Source organism: Microcaecilia unicolor, chromosome 1, assembly GCF_901765095.1.
Source record: "Microcaecilia unicolor chromosome 1, aMicUni1.1, whole genome shotgun sequence".
In the NCBI taxonomy this organism is placed as follows: Eukaryota; Metazoa; Chordata; class Amphibia; order Gymnophiona; family Siphonopidae; genus Microcaecilia; species Microcaecilia unicolor.
Window position 1 is genome coordinate 464387685 of NC_044031.1, and position 22876 is coordinate 464410560.

The 22876-nt window shown below is 44.2% G+C and overlaps 1 protein-coding gene across 4 annotated transcripts in view; it reads right to left on the reverse strand.

Annotated features, from left to right (window-relative positions):
- Window positions 1-22876, reverse strand: part of PPP4R1 (protein phosphatase 4 regulatory subunit 1) — a 309323-nt gene that overhangs the window by 64026 nt on the left and 222421 nt on the right. For all 4 annotated transcript variants that reach the window (XM_030213410.1, XM_030213404.1, XM_030213420.1 and 1 more), the window contains one exon: window positions 22360-22460. In XM_030213410.1, coding sequence (XP_030069270.1) covers window positions 22360-22460 — 101 coding nt within the window. The remainder of the gene's footprint in view (window positions 1-22359; window positions 22461-22876) is intronic.

Consider the following 22876-nt stretch of genomic DNA (forward strand, 5'->3'; position numbering starts at 1 on the left):
CAGGAAGTTGATCTGAAAATCCTTCTCCTGAAAAGACCAAGCTCCCTGAGTGTGAAGCCCATTTACATGAGCCCCCCCCCCCCCCCCCCCCACCCGAGGAGAGATACATCTGTCGTCAGCACTTTTTGTGGCTGAGGAATTTGAAATGGACGTCCCAAGGTCAGATTGGATCGAATGGTCCACCACTGAAGGGATCTGCAAAACTCGGTGGAGAGATGGATCACATCCTCTAGATCCCCCGTGGCATGACACCACAGAGAAGCTAGTGCCCATTGAGCTGATCTCATATGTAGGCGTGCCATGGGAGTGACATGAACTGTGGAAGCCATATGTCCTAAGAGTCTCAACATCTGCCGAGCTGTGATCTGTTGAGACGCTTGAGCTATGGACACGAGGGCCAGGAGATTGTCTACCCTTGCCTGGGGAAGATAAGCACGAGATGTCCGAGTGTCCAACAGTGCTCCAATGAACTCTAATTTCTGAACCGGGACAAAATGGGACTTTGGATAGTTTATTACAAACCCCAGTAGCTCCAGCAGTTGAATAGTTATCTGCATGGACTGTAGAACCCCAGCCTCCGAAGTGTTCTTCGCCAGCCAATCGTCGAAATAAGGGAACCCATGCACTCCCAGTCTGCATAACGATGCTGCGACAACCGCCAAGCACTTTGTGAAGACCATGGGCGCAGAAGCTAGGCCAAAGGGCAGTACACAGTGCTGAAAGTGCAGAGTTCCCAGTCGAAATTAAAGGTACTTCCTGTGAGTTGGGAGCACCGAGACGTGTGTATAGGCATCCTTTAAGTCCAGAGAGCATAGCCAATCGTTTTCCTGAATCATGGGAAGAAGGGTGCCTAGGGAAACCATCCTGAACTTTTCTCGGACTAGGAATTTGTTCAGGGCCCTTAGGTCTAGGATGGGATGCATCCCCCCTGTTTTCTTTTGCACAAGGAAGTACCTGGAATAGAATCCCAGCCCTTCTTCCCCTGGTGGAATGGGTTTGACCGCATTGGCCTTTAGAAGGGCAGAGAGTTCCTCTGCAAGTACCTGTTTGTGCTGGGAGCTGAAGGACTGAGCTCCCGGTGGGCAATTTGGAGGCTTGGATACCAGATTGAGGGTGTATCCTAACCAGACTATTTGAAGAACCCACCTGTCGGAGGTTATAAGAGGCCACCTTTGGTGAAAAAATATCAACCTCCCCCTGACAGACAAGTCGCCCTTTACGGACACTTTTACTGAGGCTATGTTGCACTGGAGCCAGTCAAAAGCCCGTCCCTTGCTTTTGCTGGGGAGCCCTAGGGGCCTTTGGTGCACGGCATTGACGAGAACGTGCATGCTGGGGCTGAGCCTGAACCGGCTGCCGAAAGGCAGGAGTGTACCTAGGCCTATTACAGGAATAGGGAGCACGCCTCCTCCCTCCAAAAAAACCTCCTAGATGAGGAGGCAGTAGCAGAAGACATCCAGCGGGAGAGAGAATCCATGGCATCATGATGCTTTTTCATCTGATCAACCATATCCTCTACTTTTTCTCCAAAGAGATTATCCCTCCGGCAAGGAACATCCGCCATTCGCTGCTGGGTCTTCTGATCCAGGTCAGAGACACGCAGCCATGAGAGTCTGGCGCATTACTATACCTTCAGCAGCTACTTGGGATGCCACATCAAAAGTGTTGTAAGACCCCCTGGCCAGGAATTTGCGACACGCCTTCTGCTGCCTGACCACCTGGTGAAAAAGTTAAGCCAGCTCCGCAGGAAGTGCTTCAACTAAACTGGACAGTTGCCTCACCGAGTTCCGCAAGTGAATGCTCGTGTAGAGCTGGGTATGTCTGGATCTTGGCGGCGAGCATAGCGGCCTGATACGTATGCCTCCCAAAAGAATCCAAGGTCCTAGACTCTCTGCCTAGGGGCGCCGAGACATAGTCTCTAGTACTCTTGGCTCTTCTGAGAGCAGAGTCCACACCACCATGGAATCGTGAGGAAGTTGGGCCTTCACCATTACAGGCTCTCCATGGACTACTACTACTACTAAACATTTCTAGAGCGCTACTAGGGTTACGCAGTGCTGTACAGATTAACAAAAAAGGCCAGTCCCTGCTCCAAGGAGCTTACAATCTAATGGGCGAAATGTCAAGTAGGGGTAGTCCAGATTTCCTGAATAGAGGTATGATGGTTAGGTGCCGAAGGTGACATTGAAGAGGTGGGCTTTGAGCAAGGCTTTGAAGATGGGCAGGGAGGGGGCCTGGCGTATGGGCTCAGGGAGTTTATTCCAGGCATGGGGTGAGGTGAGGCAGAAAGGGCGGAACCTGGAGTTGGCGATGGTGGAGAAGGGTACTGACAGGAGGGATTTGTCTTGAGAACGGAGGTTACGGGTAGGAATGTAAGGGGAGATGAGGGTAGAGAGGTAGGGAGGGGCAGTAGATCGAGTGCATTTGTAGGTTAAAAGGAGAAGCTTAAACTGTATGCGGTACCTGATCGGAAGCCAGTGAAGTGACTTGAGGAGAGGGGTGATATGAGTGTACAGGTTCAGGCGGAAAATAAGATGTGCAGCAGAGTTTTGAATGGACTGAAGGGGGGATAGATGGCAAAGTGGGAGGCCACTGAGGAGTAGGTTGCAGTAGTCAAGGCAAGAGGTAATGAGAGAATGGATGAGAGTTCGGGTGGTGTGCTCAGACAGGAAGGGGCGAATTTTGCTGATGTTATAGAGGAAGAAGCGACAGGTCTTGGCTATCTGCTGGATATGCGCAGAGAAGGAGAGGGAGGAATCAAAGATGACCCCGAGGTTGCGGGCAGATGAGACGGGGACGATGAGGGTGTTATCAACAGAGATAGAGTGGAGGGAGAGGAGAAGTGGGTTTGGGAGGGAAGACAATAAGCTCGGTCTTGGCCATGTTCAGTTTCAAGTGGCAGTTGGACATCCAGGTCGCAATGTCGGCTAAGCAGGCCGATACTTTAGCCTGGGTTTCTGCAGTGATGTCTGCTGTGGACAGATAAAGCTGGGTGTCATCAGCATAAAGATGATATTGGAACCCATGGGAGGAGATTAGGGAACCCAGGGAGGAGGTGTAGATTGAGAAAAGAAGGGGTCCAAGGACAGATCCTTGAGGAACTCCAACAGAGAGCGGGATGGGGGTGGAGGAAGAACCCTGAGAATGTACTCTGAAGGTACAGTGGGAGAGATAAGAGGAGAACCAGGAGAGGACAGAGCCCTGGAACCCAAGTGAGGACAGTGTGGCGAGAAGTAAGTTATGATTGACAGTGTCAAAAGCGGCGGATAGGTCGAGGAGGATAAGGATGGAGTAGTGACCTTTGGATTTGGCAAGGAACAGGTCATTGCAGACTTTAGATTGTGCCGTTTCCGTCAAGTGTAGGGGGTGAAAGCTGGATTGAAGTGGATCGAGGATGGCGTGAGAGGATAGAAAATCAAGGCAACGGCTGTGAACGGGGCGCGTTCAAGTATCTTGGAGAGGAAGGGCAGGAGGGAAATGGGGCGGTAGTTGGAGGGACAGGTAGGGTCAAGTGATGGTTTTTTGAGGAGTGGTGTGACCACAGCATGCTTGAAGGTGTCATGGACAATTGCAGTGGAGAGAGAGAGAGGTTGAGGATATGACAGATGGGGGGGGGGGGGGGGTGACAGTAGGAGTGATGGTGTTAAGTAAGTTGGTGGGGATGGAGTCTGAGGAACAGGTGGTGCATTTCAAAGAGGAGAGAAGATAGGCGGTTTCCTCTTCGGTGATATTGGGAAAAGAGGAGAAGGAGGCCTGGGTTGGTTGGTTGAGGGAGTGTGTTATAGGGTGAGGAGGAGGAGAAGATGGTTTGGAGGTGAATTCGAGGTTCATTTTCTGCACCTTGTCGCGGAAGTAGTCCGCCAGTGATTGAGGAGAGGGTGTGTGTGGGGGGGGGGGGGGGGGGGGAGCGGAGGGCACTTTGAGGAGGGAGTTAAGGGTGGCGAAGAGACGACAGGGGTTAGAACTGAGGGAGTTAATTGTTTTTTGTTACATTTGTACCCCGCGCTTTCCCACTCATGGCAGGCTCAATGCGGCTTACATGGGGCAATGGAGGGTTAAGTGACTTGCCCAGAGTCACAAGGAGTTGCCTGTGCCTGAAGTGGGAATTGAACTCAGTTCCTCAGTTCCCCAGGACCAAAGTCCACCACCCTAACCACTAGGCCACTCCTCCAGTCCTGTTTGGTGAGGAATAGGGAGGACTGGAAGGATAACATGAATTTATAATGAATGAAATCAGTGTGGGTGCGAGATTTCCTCCAGAGGCGTTCAGCCGATCGGGCGCAGGAGCAAAGGTATCAGGTGCAAGGGGTCAGCCAGGGCTGGGGATTAGTATGCCTTATGGGACGGGAGATGGACGGTGCAAGGGCGTCGAGAGCAGAGGAGAGGGTGGCATTGTATGTGGAGACAGCCTTGTCGACAGTCTCGGAGGACATGATAGAAGGGAGGAGATCATATATAGTAGAGGATAAGGTGGGAGGGTCGACCGCCTGGAGATTCCTAGAATTAGTGGTTAGTATTGGGCGGGACTGAAGGGGAGGGTGATGAAGTGTGAAGGTGATCAGGTGATGGTCAGAGAGAGGAAGAGCTGAGGCGCAGAAATTGGAGGGTGAACAGGTAGAAGAGAGGACGAGGTCAAGACAGTGGCCAGATCGATGAGTAGGGGTGGTGGAGCTCAGTTGGAGGTTGAAGGAGGAGGTTAGTGAGGAATTGAGAAGCGTATGAGTCGGAAGGGTTATCAGTGTGTATGTTAAAATCACCAAGAATGAGGGATGGGGATGAGGGCTCAAGAAAAACGGAGAGCCAGGCATCGAAGTCGGTAAGGAAGGAAGGGAGGGACTTATTAGGGGGGGCGGTAAATGACTGCAACTCTGAGTGGCAGTGGGTAGAATAGACGGATGGCGTGGACTTCAAAGGATGGACTCTGTACTGGGACTCGGACTTCTTGGGGACCACTGGATTAGAGAGAGGGCAAGACCAATTCCGCATCAACACTTCCCTGAGGGTATTGTGCAGGGGGGCCGTTGCAACCTCTGCAGGTGGAGAAGGATAATCCAGGACCTCGAGCATCTCAGCCCTGGGCTCATCCACAACCTCCATAGGAAATGGAATGTCCCTAGACATTTCCCACACAAAGGATGAGAAGGTAAGACTCTCAGATGAAGACATCCTAACTTCAATCGGTGGAGCAGGATCAGAAGGAAGCCCACAGGACTCCTCCTCCGAAAAGTACCTGGGGTCTTCCTCCTCTTCCCACGAACGCTCCTCTTTGGTATCAGACAGAAGCTCCCTATGAGCAGCCCGAAACCGAGCCTGTCTCGACGTCGAGGATCGATGACCTCGTGGGGGGGTGTCGAGAAGTCGACTCCTGCCTGGACTCCGGTGAAGCTTCCTCCACCGACGTCAAGGGGGAGTCGACCCGGGTGGCAACCGGCTCCAGTACCGCAAGCGGCACCGAGGGCGGAGACCTCCTCACAGGTGATGGCCCAGATGCTGTCTCTACAGTTGGTATGGGAGGCGCAAGCACCCCCGACACCGAGGCTGGCTGACGAAGCAACCCTTCCAGAAGCTCTGGAAGAAGGGCTGGATGCATTCGTTGAGAGCTGCCATTGGAAAAGGCTGTGGGGCCGGTGCAGGAGTCGGTGCCATAATCTGAGGGGGCTCGAGAGCCGGTACCAGGCTGCCAGATGACCGACACATCGGCAACTCCTGAATGGAGGGTGAGCTATCCTCCCGGCGCCGACGCTTCTCGGGTGCTGAATCCCTCAGCTCCCCGGAGCTTTCGGTACTGTGCCTGGAAGGAGATCAATGATGATGCTTCTTAGCCTTCGCTCAATGCCCGTCATCGACACTCCTCGGTACCTAAGAGGAAGACCTGGAATCCTCACGCCTCGTCGGGGCCGGGTCTGACAAAGGTTGGTCCCGGGGGTCCTGTATAGCAGTAGGCCTCGAGATGGGTGGAGACCCACTCGATGCCTCGCTGCTCCCAGCTCAATGCAGTCTCTCGGCAGCCATTACCTGCACTCTCGACGTCGCTGCCTCCCTTGATGTCAAAGTCGATGCCCTCGGTACTGAGGTCAAAGTCGACGTTGAAGGACCGGACCGCTCAGGAAAAGGTTTCTCACGCTGAGCCTCTCGAGCCACTTGGGTCCGCTTCTTCATCAACTTACACAGCTTACAAGAAGCTGGAAGATGGTCGGGTCCATGACACTGAAGACACCATGCGTGAGGGTCGGTTTTCGAGATGGTCCGGTTGCAGTGAGTACAATGCTTGAAGCTGCTGGGAGTCTTTGATGACATGGGTGGAAAAATAGCGTTGGCAAAATCAAAAGGCTCGATGGTGCCAATGAAAAAGGAACAAAAAGAGGGAAAAAGACCCGGCTGAGCGGCCTAAAGGTTGGCCGCGATGAAAAATAAAGGAAACTATTTACTGAAATTATTTTCAGTAAATAATTTTTTTTTAATTCCGTTTTTCCTTCAGTTTTCTTAGTTTTTCTCTTTTTTTTTTTACTGAAAATAAGGAAGAAAATAAAGAAGAAAAAAGCAGCGATAAACGCTGTAAGACCGTCTCCTGAGCAAAATCAGCACAGTTAGAATAACCTGACTGTACAGAGGCGCGGAAAGAAAGAAACTGGTCTCTGCACGTTCAAGTCGTGGGCGGGAAGCCGCCCGTGCGACGCACCGTTCTGGAAGGTTTTGAGCTTTGAAGTTTTCTTCCGTCTTCTGGGCCATCGCGGACACCCACATGTAAGAATATCAGAGCCTGCTTGTCCTCGGAGAAAACATGTATACTTGATCCTGATCTGTCTTTTCCATTTTTGGGACCCAGACTCTACCTGCCTTAATTCCCAAGTACTGGAGTTATTGTCAAAACCCACTCCAGCCCATACTGTGATCTGTCTTGTCATATATAGGACACAGAGTACAGAAGCCCATTTGGCACTGGCCTTATTTCTTAACTACTGGAATTGGTGTCAAAGCCTACTCCTGCCCATCCTGATGTGTCTTGCCATATACGAGATAAACTGTATCAGCCTGTCCAGCACTGACCTTACTTCCACACTGCTGGAGTTGTTGTCAAAGCACCACTCCTGCCAATCATAGTTAGTCAACAGCCATGAGTTTGTTTAAGATCTGTTTTGATATCATCCTCTTTCTATTTAGGGATCTTCTGTGTTTATCTATCACTATTTTTGTCTCTATTTTTGTCGCAACCACGTCCCCCAGGAGGGTAGTCCAGGCCACCCTCTGTGAAAAAGTATTCCCTAATGTTAATCCTAAGTCTATCCCTTTGCAACCTCAATTCATGTTCTCTAGTTTTACTGCTTCCCCATCTCTGGAAAAGATTTATTTGTTACATTTGTACCCCGCACTTTCCCACTCATAGCAGGTTCAATATGGCTTACATAGTAGTAGAATTACAAAGTATAATGCAGTAGAATTAGAGAGTATAATGCAGAGAAAAACAGGCTAAGCTTAGCGGAGTAATGGGGATGTGTGGATAGGTAATATTATAAGGGGGAGGGGGTAGAGGAGGTAGGAGGAGGTGTTAGTATTAGGTTAGATTGATATAATCAAGGATAGGGTCAGGATAAGCATAGGGAAAATTGGAGGAGGCGTGGTCTGAGTCATTGCCGTTGTCACAGGAACTGGTGATGAATAGGTAGGTTTGTAGGGTTAGGTCGTGGCGTTTGGATATGCTTCCTTGAATAGATGGGTTTTCAGTGATTTTCTGAAGGGTAGGTAGTCTTTAATAGAGCGAATGGATCTGGGAAGGGCGTTCCAGAGTTGACTGCCTTTGAATGAGAAGTTGGAATCATACGAGGCTTTATACTTGAGTCCTTTGAAATTAGGGTAGTGCAGGTTGAGGTAATTTTGAGAGGATTCCGACGTGTTTCTGGTGGGTGGGTAGGTCGATCAAGTCAGTCATGTAGTTCGGAGATTCTCCATGGATGATCTTATGAATCAGTGTGTGGACCCTGAAGTTTATTTGTTCTCTAATAGGGAGCCAATGAAGCTTTTCACGAAGGGGTGATGCACTCTCAAATCGTGATTTGCCAAAAATAAGTCTGGCTGGCGTGTTTTCGGCAGTCTGAAGATTTTTCAGGATTTGGGCCTTACAGTCTATGAAAATGCTGTTGCAGTAGTCCACATAAGTACGGTGGATTGTACCAAGTTGCAGAATGTTTTCAGGGGGAGATACGGTTTAACACGTTTCAGTATCCACATCATGTTGAACATTTTCTTCGTATGGGATTTTGCGTGAGTTTCAAGTGATAGATGCTTGTCTAGTGTCACTCCAAGAATTTTCAGGTTGTTGGATATAGGGATAGTGACATCAGGGATACTAAGAGTAGCTGAGAGGGGAGAAGAGTGTTGGGATGAGAGGATTAGGCATTGTGTTTTCTCTTTGTTCAGTTTCATCATAAAGGCGTTGGCCCAAGAGGTTATGATGTTCATGCTAGTAGTTATTTTGTTGGAGATTTCTGATAAATTTGATTTAAAGGGGATGAATATGGTGACGTTGTCAGTGTAGATGAAAGGGTTGAGACCGTGTCTGGAAAGGGATTTAGCCAGGGGGATCATCATAAGATTGAAGAGGATCGGAGATAGAGGAGATCCCTGTGGTACAGCACAAACTGATGACCAAAGAAATGAGATTGTTGAAGTTGATTTAACTTGATAGGATCTTGTTGTGATAAAGCCTTTTACCCATTTGATGATATTTCCGCCGATATCTAGTTTATCCAGAAGTCGTGTTAGAATGTGATGATTTACCAAGTCAAATGCACTGGACAGGTCGAATTGAAGAAGAAGAATGTTATTTCCGAATGAAATTTCTTTTTTGAATATAGATGTTAAGTGAGTAGCACAGTTTCTGTGCTGTGGGCAGGATGGAATCCTGATTGCGACTAATGTAGAATGGAGAATTTATTTATGTAGTCATTGATTTGAGAGGTTACCCTGTTTTCCATAAGTTTGATTAGTAAGGGGATGGAGGCGACAGGGCGGTAGTTTGTAATATCGCTTGTTGATTTCTTAGTGTTTTGGGGTATTGGTGTAAGTAGTATGTTGCCATGATCAGTAGGAAAGGAGCCTTGTTGGAGCAAGAAGCTGAGATGAGAAGTGAGATCTGTAATAAAGTGTACAGGGGCAACTTTTATTAAGTAGTTGGGACAGGGCATTTGGATCTTCGATGGTGAGGGGGGGCAAAATTCGTCCATGAGTGGTCAGCCGGAATTTCTTCCATGGTGGGGTCCAGTTCATCGAGAAAGATTTCAATTTTGTTGCAGTCTTGTGGAATCGTGTTACAGAGATTGATAATTTTGTCCTTGAAGTGTTTGGCCAGCTGGTCGGCAGATGGGCAGTTCGTAGGTGAGGTAGTAATTAGATTGGTGTTTAGAAGGTTTTTAGTAAGTTGATATTGTTTTATGATGTCTGTGCCGCTGGTTGTAATTTGTTGCGTGTAGTAGAATCTTTTGGCTTGTTTAATGGCATTTTTGTAATTCCTTTGTGACTGTTTCCATGTGATGAAGGTGAGATTGTTTTTTGATTTGCTCCATGTTTTTTCAAGTTTCCTGGTTTGTGATTTTAGGTTTAGCAGGTCGTTATACCAAGGTGCCGGTTTGTGCCGGCGTAAAGTTTTGGTGAGTAGTGGTGCGATATCGTCCAAGATAAGTTTGCATCTCTTATCCCAGTCAGTGAGGAAGTGGATTGAGTTTGGTTGTGCTGACCAGTTGTTATTGTAGATTTGTTGCCAGAAGTTATCCTTGTCGATCAGATCTCTTGTCTTGATTATTATAGAGTATTTTAGGCAGGCCCTTTTTACGCCAGTATAAAGTTAGGGTCAATTTGTAATGATCAGACCAGGGGGTAGCCGACCAGGTGATGTCCAATATGAGGACGGTTTGGTCCAATGAGAATTTGTAAGAGATGATATCGAGCGAGTGACCTTTGATGTGACTTGGTTTCAATGGAGGAAGAATGAGGTCGCAAAGGTGGAGGAGATCCATACATTCGCATGTGTTGGTGGAATTGGAATCCTCTAGGTTAAGGTGTAGATTTAAGTCTCCAATTAATAGTACATTGGGATTATTGATGCATGAATTTGAAATAAAATCCGTAAAGGTAGATATGGTTGTTATTCCAATTTGTGGGAGGGTCTGTAGAATAGGATACAGGTTAGATGGTTACATAGTGTGGGACTGTGAAGGTTGAATGAGGCAATTTCTAGTTGTGGTGTGATGGTTTCAGAAATGAGTTCAGGGGAGAAATATGATCTGTAGATGAGCGCAATGCCGCCACCTCTTTTTCCTTTCCTAATCCAGTGTAAAATTTTATCGCCAGGGGGGCATAGGTCGATTATGATGGGATCATTTGAATTGCAGACCCAGGTTTCGGTGAGAAATAATAGGTCAAGATTGTCTGATGTAATCCAGTCTGTAATGATTTCAGTTTTGTTGACTGCTGATCTGGCATTGATATATCCCATACGGACAGATAAGTATGGTTCTTCATTATGAGGGGATGGATGGATTTTGATTAGTTGTCTTGTTCTAGGTATTATAGGTTTAGGTGAGGAAGTTTCTGGTTTTGGTGATGGATGCTTGAGTGATGGTGGATTCCTTTGGTTGTAGTTGGTACGTGGAGATGTGATTGGCTTAGTTGTAGTTTTGTGGCAGTGAAGAACTGGTAAGATATTGATTTTTGAAGGGGAGACGTTACGTATTGCGTGGATGATAGCGAATGAGTAGCTGATGAGTAGTTTTAAGAGGATCATGACACTGATTGTATGAGGAGATATGTAATCTTATGCCATCTGAGAGTCAATATATACGATTGAGAAGATTATGTTCGGATACAACAGAGTTCAAAATCAGACACAAAATTTGATGGAATAACAGTCGTTGGTCTTCGCTGCTGATAGATGTCGGGGTGAATGTCTTTTAGTATTAAGCACTGACATGTCAATTTGGTATAGGACGTCTTTTAATACTAAGCAGTTCCTCGTACTGAGCACTGTTTCTACTCCTTAAACCAGTGTTAATACGATCATTTACTACTACTACTTAACATTTCTAAAGCGCTACTAGGGTTACGCAGCGCTGTACAATTTAACAAAGAGGGACGGTCCCTGCTCAAAGAGCTTACAATCTAAGAGACAAGTGAACGGTCAGTCCGATAGGGGCGGTCAAATTGGGGCAGTCTGGATTTACTGAAAGGTAAGAGTTAGGTGCCGAACGCAGCATTGAAGAGGTGGGTTTTAAGCAAAGACTTGAAGATGGGCAGGGAGAGGGCTTGGCGTAAGGGCTCAGGAAGGTTGTTCCAAGCATAGGGTGAGGCGAGGCAGAGTGAGCGGAGCCTGGAGTTGGCGGTGGTGGAGAAGGGTACAGAGAGGAGGGATTTGTCCTGTGAACGAAGGTTACGGGCGGGAACGTAAAGGGAGATGAGGGTAGAAAGGTAGTGAGGGGCAGCAGACTGAGTGCATTTGTAGGTAAGAAGGAGAAGCTTGAATTGAATGCGGTATCTGATTGGAAGCCAGTGAAGTGACTTGAGGAGAGGGGTGATATGAGTGTATCGGTTCTGGCGGAATATAAGACGTGCAGCAGAGTTCTGAACAGATTGAAGGGGGGATAGATGGCTAAGTGGGAGGCTGGTGAGGAGTAAGTTGCAATAGTCAAGGCGAGAGGTAATGAGTGCGTGGACGAGAGTTCGGGTGGTGTGTTCAGAGAGGAAAGGGCGAATTTTGCTGATGTTAAAGAGGAAGAAGCGGCAGGTCTCGGCTATCTGCTGGATATGCGCAGAGCAGGAGAGGGAGGAGTCAAAGATGAGTCCGAGGTTGCGGGCAGATGAGACGGGGAGGATGAGGGTGTTATCAACTGAGATAGAAAGTGGAGGAAGAGGAGAAGTGGGTTTTGGTGGAAAGATGATGAGCTCGGTCTTGGACATGTTCAGTTTCAGGTGGCGGTTGGACATCCAGGCAGCAATGTCGGATAAGCAGGCTGATACCTTTGCTTGGGTCTCTGCGGTGATGTCTGGTGTGGAGAGATATAGCTGGGTGTCATCGGCATAGAGATGATACTGGAAACCATGAGATGAGATCAGGGAGCCCAGGGAAGAGGTGTAGATTAAGAAGAGAAGGGGTCCAAGGACAGATCCCTGGGGAACACCAACAGACAGGGGTATAGGGGTGGAGGAAGATCCATGAGAGTGAACTCTGAAGATGCGGTGGGAGAGATAGGAAGAGAACCAGGAGAGGACAGAGCCCTGGAACCCAAATGAGGACAGTGTGGCAAGAAGTAAGTCATGATTGACAGTATCGAAAGCGGCAGATAGATCAAGGAGGATGAGGATGGAGTAGTGGCCTCTGGATTTGGCAAGGAACAGGTCATTGCAGACTTTAGAGAGTGCTGTTTCTGTCGAGTGAAGAGGGTGAAAACCGGATTGAAGTGGATCGAGGATGGCATGACAGGAGAGAAAATCAAGGCAGCGGCTGTGAACGGCACGCTCAAGTATTTTGGAGAGGAAGGGTAGGAGGGAGATGGGGCGGTAGTTGGAGGGACAGGTAGGATCAAGTGATGGTTCTTTGAGGAGAGGTGTGACTACGGCGTGCTTGAAGGTGTCAGGGACAGTTGCAGTGGAGAGAGAGAGGTTGAGGATATGACAGATGGAGGGGGTGACAGTATGAGCGATGATGTTAAGTAAGTTGGTGGGGATGGGATCAGAAGAGCAGGTGGTGCATTTCGAGGAGGAAAGAAGGCGAGCGGTTTCCTCCTCGGTGATGACAGGGAAGGAGGAGAAAAAGGCCTGGGTTGGTCGGTTAAGGGAGAGGGTTGAAGGGTGAAGAAGTGATGGCTTGGTAGTGAACTCAAGGTTGATCTTTTGCACCTTGTCGCGGAAGTAATCAGCCAGTGATTGAGGAGGGAGTGAGGGGGGGTGGGTGGGAGCGGAGGCACTTTGAGGAGGGAGTTAAGGGTGGAGAAGAGACGACGGAGGTTGGAGCTAAGAGAATTGGTTAATTGGTTGTAATAGTCCTGTTTGGCAAGGAATAGGGAGGAGTGGAAGGAGGATAGCAGGAATTTGCATTATTCATATAATGGTTGGAGAGGAAGTGAGCTTAATATTACGATGGATGTAGAAATTAAATGTGGTCTTTGTTTCCACTTCCCACACCCCGTCTAAGGTTTTCACTCAAAACAGAGCAAGTGGTTGTATTAGTAGAGAGTCTTGAGGGAAAAAATAGCCTGGAGTGTAAGTGAACTTTCCTGGTTCATTAGAGGCAGGGGAGCATTAGTAGTTCAGTCTTTCACTGCACTGCACAGCCGTCCTCGGTGTTAAATCGGTGCACGATAAGTAGAGACAGAGCAAGTACTTCAGTTAATTGAAAATCTTGAGGGAAGAAAAACCTGAAGTGGAAGTGAACCTTTCTAGTTATTAGAAGCAGGGAAGCGTTAGTTGTTCTCTCTTTTACTGAGCTGCACAGCCGTCATCGGTGTTAAGTCGGTAAATGGCAATTGAAATTTTGAGTTGCTGTATATACGCTGTCTTTCTGTTTTCTACTCAGTTATAGAGGATGACAGAGGCAGTGGCCGGTTAAGCTCCCGTGTTGAAGGAGTTATAATTGGCTTCCAGAAGCACTCGGCGATCTGGTAGCAGGGTAGGATGACAGATAATATGGCCGACCTCCGACACTCCACCGCCAGCAAACCGCAAGGCCACGAGCGTCCACCACCTCTGACTTCAGGTGATCATTTAACAGGACATATGTCTGGTGCTGGTGTCTCGGAACAGCGCATCCGCCCACAAACAGCCACTCAGCCTTCACTATCCGATCCCTCCAACCTTCCATCGGGGAAACAGCACGTGGAGCACCACATTCTTTTCAGCTAATTCTTCGCTCCTTTCTAACCGTATCGACGGCGTTCGGCTTGTTTAAACCGCCCTCGGAACAGCTAAGGTTAAACAGGCTCTCAACAGCTTACCGATCATTAAGGTCTACACTGAGGCATCGATCTGGGAAGCCGCAGTTTTTATTCGATGTCGGCAATGGCATTACATTGGATGATTTACCAATGGTAATAGGGAGTGATTTTAACTGTGTATATGACCCATCCATGGACAGTTCCAGCCCCTTGCCCAGAAGTAAAATAGACCCGGTTAGGGGAATATCTTTAATGAATGAAGCTCTTGATTGGAGATGTTTGGAGAGTTCAGCACCCACAGGATAGAGATTACACCCATATGTTAAGAGCCCATTGCACACAGTTGAGAATTAACTATTTGCTGGTCTCTCAGTCTTTGTTCTATATAAGTACATAAGTACTGCCACACTGGGACAGACCGAAGGTCCATCAAGCCCAGCATCCTGTTTCCAAAAGTAAAGAGGATATTGATGCTTATCAAACTTTAGATTATGCTATGATGTACGTGGAATTAAGCAATACTTCCCATTGTGATTATTCTCCCATGTGGTGAAATAGGTTGCGTTATTGTATCACAATTCCCCTATCCCTTCCATATCTTATTCAACTGTACATATAATCTGCCCTTATCTACCCACTTATTTATCTCAAAGCTTTTCTCTTAACCCCTCTTATGTGTTTCATTTGTACTCTAGCAGATGTTATGCAAATGTAATACCATACTATTATGGTACATCATTTGTATTCTGTTTATATTTGTCATATATGAATATTCTGGTTTTTTTTATGTATGCCTTTTATAGGAGAAATTATTGAAAAGACAGTTCTTCAGCTTCAAGATTTTCTCAATGCATATGACCTAACAGTATGGATTTTGTCAAGGGCACATTACTGAGTATTAAGCTCAAATTTTGATAATTACTGTAGGTTTGGTGCAAGGTATTTCTTCATTGTCACCTTTCTTGAAGTCTTAATTCTTTTGATACGTTAGAGCGTGAGCTTTTGAGCAGACTGTATGAAATCAGTTTGAGAGATGTTGTATTAGTGTGGTTCATCTCATATTTGATAGAACACCACAACTGAAAGTTATGAGATAATCTCTTCACCAGTGATTGTACATACTGGAGTTTCTCAGAGTTCTAAGTGCACCCTCTTTGCAACTTGTTGAATGATCTTGGAGTTGAATATACACTTTTTTTTTGAAAAAAAAAAATTTTTTTTTTTTACAACTTTTAACATATTAAAGTACAAACATATAGCAAACATTCTACTTTTTATGCTGACGATATTCAGATCTTTGTACCTCCTCAGTATTCTATTAACAGTACTTTGAAAAGAATCAAAGCACATTTTGGATCCATAATTTTTTGAATGTTTTAAAATAATGGCATTACAATTGAATAAATCTGAAATTTTTAACAGTGATATCTGGCTTTCCAACTCCCCTATATGTTGAGGGATACAGCATTCTGATTAAACAAAGTTCAGAATCTGGGCACTGTGATACTCTTCATTATGTACCAGTATGTGACTGTACATTAAGGGGGTAATTTTTAAAAAGGTCACCTAAAGTTAGGCACCAGGATGATGCACGCTAAGTGCCAATTCTATAATGATAGTTGTGCATACAACTGCTGTATTAAGCAGGGCTGTGGAGTTGGTACAAAAATCCTTCGACTCCGACTCCTCAGTTTATGGTACCTCCGACTCCTCAGTTTTTAATATGTATTTTTTTTGCATGTTGACTGAAAGAGTGCAACATGCAAGGCTGCATGTTAATGTTTGGGTTTAAAATCTATATCATTGTGACTTTTAATTTTATTTATTAAAGAAACTATAAATATTCATTAATCCTAAAGTTTAAACAAAAAAACACACAAAAAAACAAGGTTATGTTTATTGTTTTTTTATCAAGTATAAAGTCATCATAGCATTAGCAAATATAAAAATCTGGAACAACCACATCCTTTGGAAATTCTAGAACATCCTTTGGAAATTAGAACAAAATCAAAGTTAACCTACATAAACCAAAAACATTTGGAAAACCTAAAACAACTTATATATTATTTAAACTTGGCATATATAGCTGTAGAATAGCTGTTAAACATAATCCAAAATTAACTACTATATTGTTCTTAGAAACAGAATTGCTTCTGCCAGATCCTCCTTCATAGAAGCTCTTAAATCTGATTTGATTATTTTCAGTGCTGAAAACAGTCTTTCAACACTGACTTGGGTGGGTGGCATTGCTGTTACGGTTCTAGTTGCATCACTGACAATCTCTGGATAAACAATGATGGCTTCTTCTATAGTCAGTCTTGATGAGCGGTCAAACTTTTCCACTTCTTTTAATCCTTTAAAAAACTCTTGCATGAATTTCTTTATATGGACATTTACAGGTTGCTTTTCCATGCTTAACCGACATTGCTTTGCTTTTGAAGCTTCCATTTTGTCCAAATAGGCTTGAAAATTCTCTTCTTCATTTGAAGAGGACGAATCTAAGTTACCATTACCACCAGTATTTATAGCTTTAGCTTCATCCAGTGGTTTATGAGTTTCAGGTAGCAACCCTTTCATGCGAACTGCTGTGTCATAGAGTGCCTGTTTTCCTGTAGCAATTTGGTCACTGCTCAACAAAATTCGGCTCATTGGATCAACATAAATAGCAGCTAAGAGAATTTGATTATCCAGCAAGAGCTTCTCTCTTTTCCTCATTGAAGATACAATGCCATCAGCAATTAACCCCCCACTTTTGTTAAGGTTATATATCAAGCCCTTCCATTCCAAGAAGAATTTACCTGGTGTTAAATCTTCATATTGCAGCTTCTTAGTAACAGCAAAAGGGTAAGAAAGTAGCCTAATTCTGTAACTTGAGCCCACTGGTTTTCTTTTAATGAAACATTTACATTGTCCAGTTCTTCAAGAAAGTCTTTTAGTTCAAGCAAACGCTTTATCATCAAGTAAGTGCTTCCCCAGCGCGTTGCTTGATCCAAAATGGCTCCTTTTCCAGCACGTCTCTTCAGAATAGCATCTGTTTTAGGGATCCTGGCTGCAACAGCTACTTGCCTCAACTTGCTAATTAGTGTAGCCGCATGACGATCCTTCAATCCATCTCTTATTGCTAGTTGCAGAGTATGAACAGCACAACGCATATGTTGAATGGTAATAAACTTAGATGCTTCTTCAGCAATATCATCCAAACTTTCACAGCTTTCTTGAATTGCAGAGCTGTCATTTTCTGATATTTGTATGCTGCTTTCTTCATCAACTTCCTTCATTTTTTCAATCGTGCTTAACATATTTGAAGCATTAACAGTTACAATACATAGAATGTGTTCCTTTTAAATTTCAAAATCTTCTAAAACACCTTCCACTAACTTCTGCAGATACTCACTGGTATGATGTGCCTGAGTGTCCTTTACTCCTAATGTCCAGGTTATTGTTTTTTTGTTTTCATCAGCAAATCTAACATTAATTGCAAAATAATTGACTCTGTGACGTGTGCATGGATCCATTTTAATAAAGACAAAACGTCCCTTCAGACCTTTTTTTAGTTCTTCCTTCTTACATTTGGCCTCTTCAAGTATAAGTTAAGTACATAAGTACATAAGTAGTGCCATACTGGGAAAGACCAAAAGTCCATCTAGCCCAGCATCCTGTCACCGACAGTGGCCAATCCAGGTCAAGGGCACCTGGCATGCTCCCCAAACGTAAAAACATTCCAGACAAGTTATACCTAAAAATGCGGAATTTTTCCAAGTCCATTTAATAGCGGTCTATGGACTTGTCCTTTAGGAATCTATCTAACCCCTTTTTAAACTCCGTCAAGCTAACCGCCCGTACCATGTTCTCCGGCAACGAATTCCAGAGTCTAATTACACGTTGGGTGAAGAAAATTTTCTCCGATTCGTTTTAAATTTACCACACTGTAGCTTCAACTCATGCCCTCTAGTCCTAGTATTTTTGGATAGCGTGAACAGTCGCTTCACATCCACCCGATCCATTCCACTCATTATTTTATACACTTCTATCATATCTCCCCTCAGCCGTCTCTTCTCCAAGCTGAAAAGCCCTAGCCTTCTCAGCCTCTCTTCATAGGAAAGTCGTCCCATCCCCACTATCATTTTCGTCGCCCTTCGCTGTACCTTTTCCAATTCTACTATATCTTTTTTGAGATACGGAGACCAGTACTGAACACAATACTCCAGGTGCGGTCGCACCATGGAGCGATACAACGGCATTATAACATCCGCACACCTGGACTCCATACCCTTCCTAATAACACCCAACATTCTATTCGCTTTCCTAGCCGCAGCAGCACACTGAGCAGAAGGTTTCAGCGTATCATCGACGACACCCAGATCCCTTTCTTGATCCGTAACTCCTAACGCGGAACCTTGCAAGACGTAGCTATAATTCGGGTTCCTCTTACCCACATGCATCACTTTGCACTTGTCAACATTGAACTTCATCTGCCACTTGCACGCCCATTCTCCCAGTTTCCTTATACTTTCTCGTTCCAGAGAAACTCCAAGCTTTTTAGCCATTTCTCCATTTAAGCCTAAAAAGGCTGGTTGTGAAAAAAAAGATAGTGGTATACTATTCTTTACTGCCATTTCAATGATGTGGTTTTTCAATTTTTCTGGTGTCATTGTTATAGTAACTTTGTCAGCTGTAAAAAATCTTGATAGTTGTGTCTGGCCTCCAGTAGATTTCTGATCTTTTATTGACCCTGAAGTAGATGGAATGTTTTCATTGCTATCTTTCTCATTCACAGCTTCTAACACTTTAGGATGGAAACGCTGCAAGTGTCTTTTTAAATTTGATGCTCTTGTAGGTGCATTTTTTTCATAACCACTGAAACTGCTAATTTTTGCATCACATGCTTTTTCACCATCATCATCTTCTATAATACACTGACATACATAATGTTTCCCATCTGTTGATATTGTAAAGTGTTCATAAACAGCAGACTTTGTCATGTTTCCTGACATTCTTTTTGCCATTGTGAATGGTGTGCCACTTCCACTAAAATATAAAGCTCTTCTTGCAGAGAGAGAGGAAGTTGGGTGGCGTCTCTCTGCTGCCTTATCTGTGTGTGCTGAATGATCTTCTCTTGGAGCTTAAGTTCACTGTGGGGTCAGAGAGGAGGTGCTCTACAGCAGGTCAGTAAATGCAAAGGGAGACTGAGCAGAGGGAAGCTCTCCAGCAAAATAGTTCAGCTGGACTTCACACTAGTGAAACAACTAGGTACTAAGCTTTATTCACAGCAGAGAAGTACTTTATTCAAATGTATGAGGAGTCGGAGTCGGTACATTTTTGCCGACTTCAACTCCGACTCAATGTACCCAAAATTGCTGCCGACTCAGACTCCACAGCCCTGGTTATAAGTACTAGTGTCCGCATTTACACACCTAACTTTAGGTGCAAGCATTTATGCTAGCTCAACGGCTGGTGTAAATGCTTATGCTTAAGTGTAGGTAGTTAGGCATGTAATTGCTAGCATTCTATAACCCAGGCATGTAACTGCCTGATACGCCAAAGCCCTCCCAAGGTCCACCCCCCCTTGAAGTTGCTCTGGACTTTGAGCATGCAACTTATACAATACTAAGTAGGGGCAGTTACACGCCTTCTAATTGGTGCCAAGGCCAATTATAACCTGTTAATGCTCATTATTAAATTATGTTATGTATGCAACTGACATTCTATAACGTGCATGTCCAAATTTGTGCGCTAGTCTCAAATTTGGGTATACAACTTTCTAGAATTTGGGGGTGAGGATGTAGTGAGAAATTCATTTTTAAGTTGTGGTTATTGAGAATAATTTTATCCTATGATGATTTTAGATTGCTCTTCAATTACTGGTCTTAATCACCCCTTGATTACTATAATTCCATTTTATTAGTTTTATCAATTTCCTCCTTGAAGTCACTCCAGTTGATCAAAACACCATCACACGGCTATTAACTTGAGGCCACTGTAACACAGGTGTACACAAATTAAAAGTATTGTTAATGATTTGTAAGACATTTTAAATCATTACGATGTTCCTTTCTTTTTTAGATTTATGATTTTTTAGCTAGTTTTGGTTATTTGGAACCTGTTATTGGCTAATAGAGTCTCTCCATCATGTGTTTTTAATTGTAGGCACCGTTTTAGGGAATTCTCTTGCTAGATTTGAAACAAACAGATCTGCTGTCTTTGAGGAAGAAGGTGAAGGCATATTTCTTCTGTGTTCAGTCTGAGTTGCCAAGCAATGTTGCAACCACATCATCTCTTCCTTGGAATCCAAACTGGAATTTGCTCTGTGTTTGATTTGATCTTAAGTGTTATTGTTGAGGACACGTATTATTTTACTTTTTTTTTGTTTTATATTTGTATATTAATTTGTTTCAATTTTATTTCATGTTTTTATTGTATCTCATTTTACTATATACAGTGATGGTTTTTATCTGTCTTCATTTTTCTCTGTTTCTATGTGAAAAAGTCCCCTTTCCCCCAATCTCCCTTATTATTGCTATATATGTCACAATTAATGGTTTCTGATCTTTAAACTAACCTATTTAAGAAGGCATACCCTACCGATCCAATCTAAATGCCTAACCTCAGCAACACGACCAAACTAAAGCACGTAATGATCATAACACAACTCTTCCATTCTACAATTCCCTAATGTGGCTGTGCCACATGTACTTTATCTTACCACGACATCACCTTGTATTTGTTCTCACCGGAGTCTGCAAGGGCCTCTCCGGTACTATGTAAGCCACATTGAGCCTGCAAATAGGTGGGAAAATGTGGGATACAAATGTAACAAACAAACAAATAAACGTATTAGACAAAGGGAACCTGGACCTGGTATGCGGCAGAGTTGAGCGGATGCAGTTTGGAGTCACTCCATTTTGACCCAATTGCACAGTTACAGTGAAGAGAGGAGGTGAGAGCATGATGGGATGTCAGCAAAGATGCTGAGAAAAGCAAGGAGACTGTATGAAATCAGTTTGATTGATATTGTATTAGTGTGGTTCATCTCAAATTTGACAGACAGACCACCACAAATGAATGTTGATAACCTCTTCACCAGTAATTGTACATATAGGAGTTTCTCAGAGTTCCACATTACCTGCAATATTTAATATTTAGGGCCCTGTTTACTAAGCTGTGCTGTAGGTGTGCTAACCTGTAGGTGCGCGTCCTAATGCTAGATACACCCATATATTCCTATGGGTGTCTTTAGTGTTAGAATGAGCTAAAAAGTTAGCGCACCTACAACGCCGCTTAGTAAACAGGGCCCTTAGTATTTAATTGCACCCTTTTTGCAACTTGAATCTTGGAATTGAATATACACTTTCTTTAAAACTATTTTTACTGTTTTTAACATATTCAAGTACAAACATACAGTAAATATTCTATTCTTTATGCTGACAATATTCAGATCTTAGTACCTACTCAGAATTCTATTGTGTCCTACCTAACAATTTTCTTTTCTTTAGTCAGTGACACTGTTCTGAACGAATGGGTTGTTATGTTGTTATCCCCTCCTGCCAGCAGATGGAGGTAGACCAGTGACATTACTGTATACAATGTGGTTCCAACACGGGTTATTTATTACAAACTTCCACTCAGACAACTTGATAGGTCATGGGTAGGCAATCAAGGCCCTTGAGTGCCACCACCCAGTTGGGTTTTCGAGATTTCCACAATGAATATGCATGAAATTGAATTGCAAGTACTAATTCCACTGTATGTCTTCAAGGACCGTGGTTGCCCTCCCCTATGATAGGTAATATTTGAATTTGAAACCTTAACAGTTTGCACAGGTCATATGAGCATAAGTCGAATAATTAAAAAAAAAATATTTAGGCTCAAGTGCATTTTCTTTTTTAGAACAAAGATATGCAATTCCAAGATTCAAGATGTGTCTGATCTGACAAGCTAATACTCTAGTGTTAGACTTACTCTCCCATTTTTTTTACCTTACCCTACCCTATTGTTTCCACCTTACTTCTTCAAGTACAGTATGTTCCTAAACCCAATCAAGTGCTATTTACCAAGCTCAAATGAGAAAGAACCCATACTAAACCTGCTATGCAAAGACACAAAACAAAGTAAAATAACAAGTTACTAGAGGGAAGATATTTATTTTACAGGCCCATCATCCCTTTGTATTGCTCTCTTAACTTTCAGAAACTGCAGCAATGTCATGACATGGCCTCTAACCCCTGCCACCAAAAGCTGCTACCTTTTTCCTGGTAAAGGAGTAATTTCACAATAAATCCATTTCTTCCCTGCAGAAACCAGTGATACTATTTGGAAGGCCATTGGTTCTGTTCATTTACTCTTTATTGTAAAACACAAAAAAAAACCAATTAACCCTGAAAACAAGAAGAAAATAATTGTGAAGGAAATGAAAATCTCTAAGCAAAGGGTGAATACTCACTCAGCCAGTTCTGCTCGAAAACGCCAGTTCCTACTATTGTCTGTCACCAGGAACTCCTGCAGCTGATAGAGATACTCTCGCCGTCTATCAAGATGGAGAAGCTGAAAAAAAAATAAATGTAAATGTTTATCAGAGCTTAGGTGTGTAGATCATAATCAAAGCTTTAAGCAAATGGAATATCTGCACACTTCTGTTGAATCTCTTTCTCCAACATAGTTTACTCATTACAACCTATCCTGACAGAAAACATTTGTATACTCTGCCAACTCTGGTCTTTGATTTAGAAAATGTCTTAAATGTGAACCTTTGAGAGAAGAGTTTCTTGTCTTGTGATAGACTCTAAAACCAGCATTTCAGACACATAGCGAAGATACTTACCTGTAGCAGGTATTCTCAGAGAACAACAGGCTTTATATCTCACAATTGGGTGACGCCAATCCGCGTTGCCCAGTCTGGTATTTACCAAGCTAAATGAGAGCTTTTGTGGAGCACAAGCCTCACTCCACCACGCATGAGC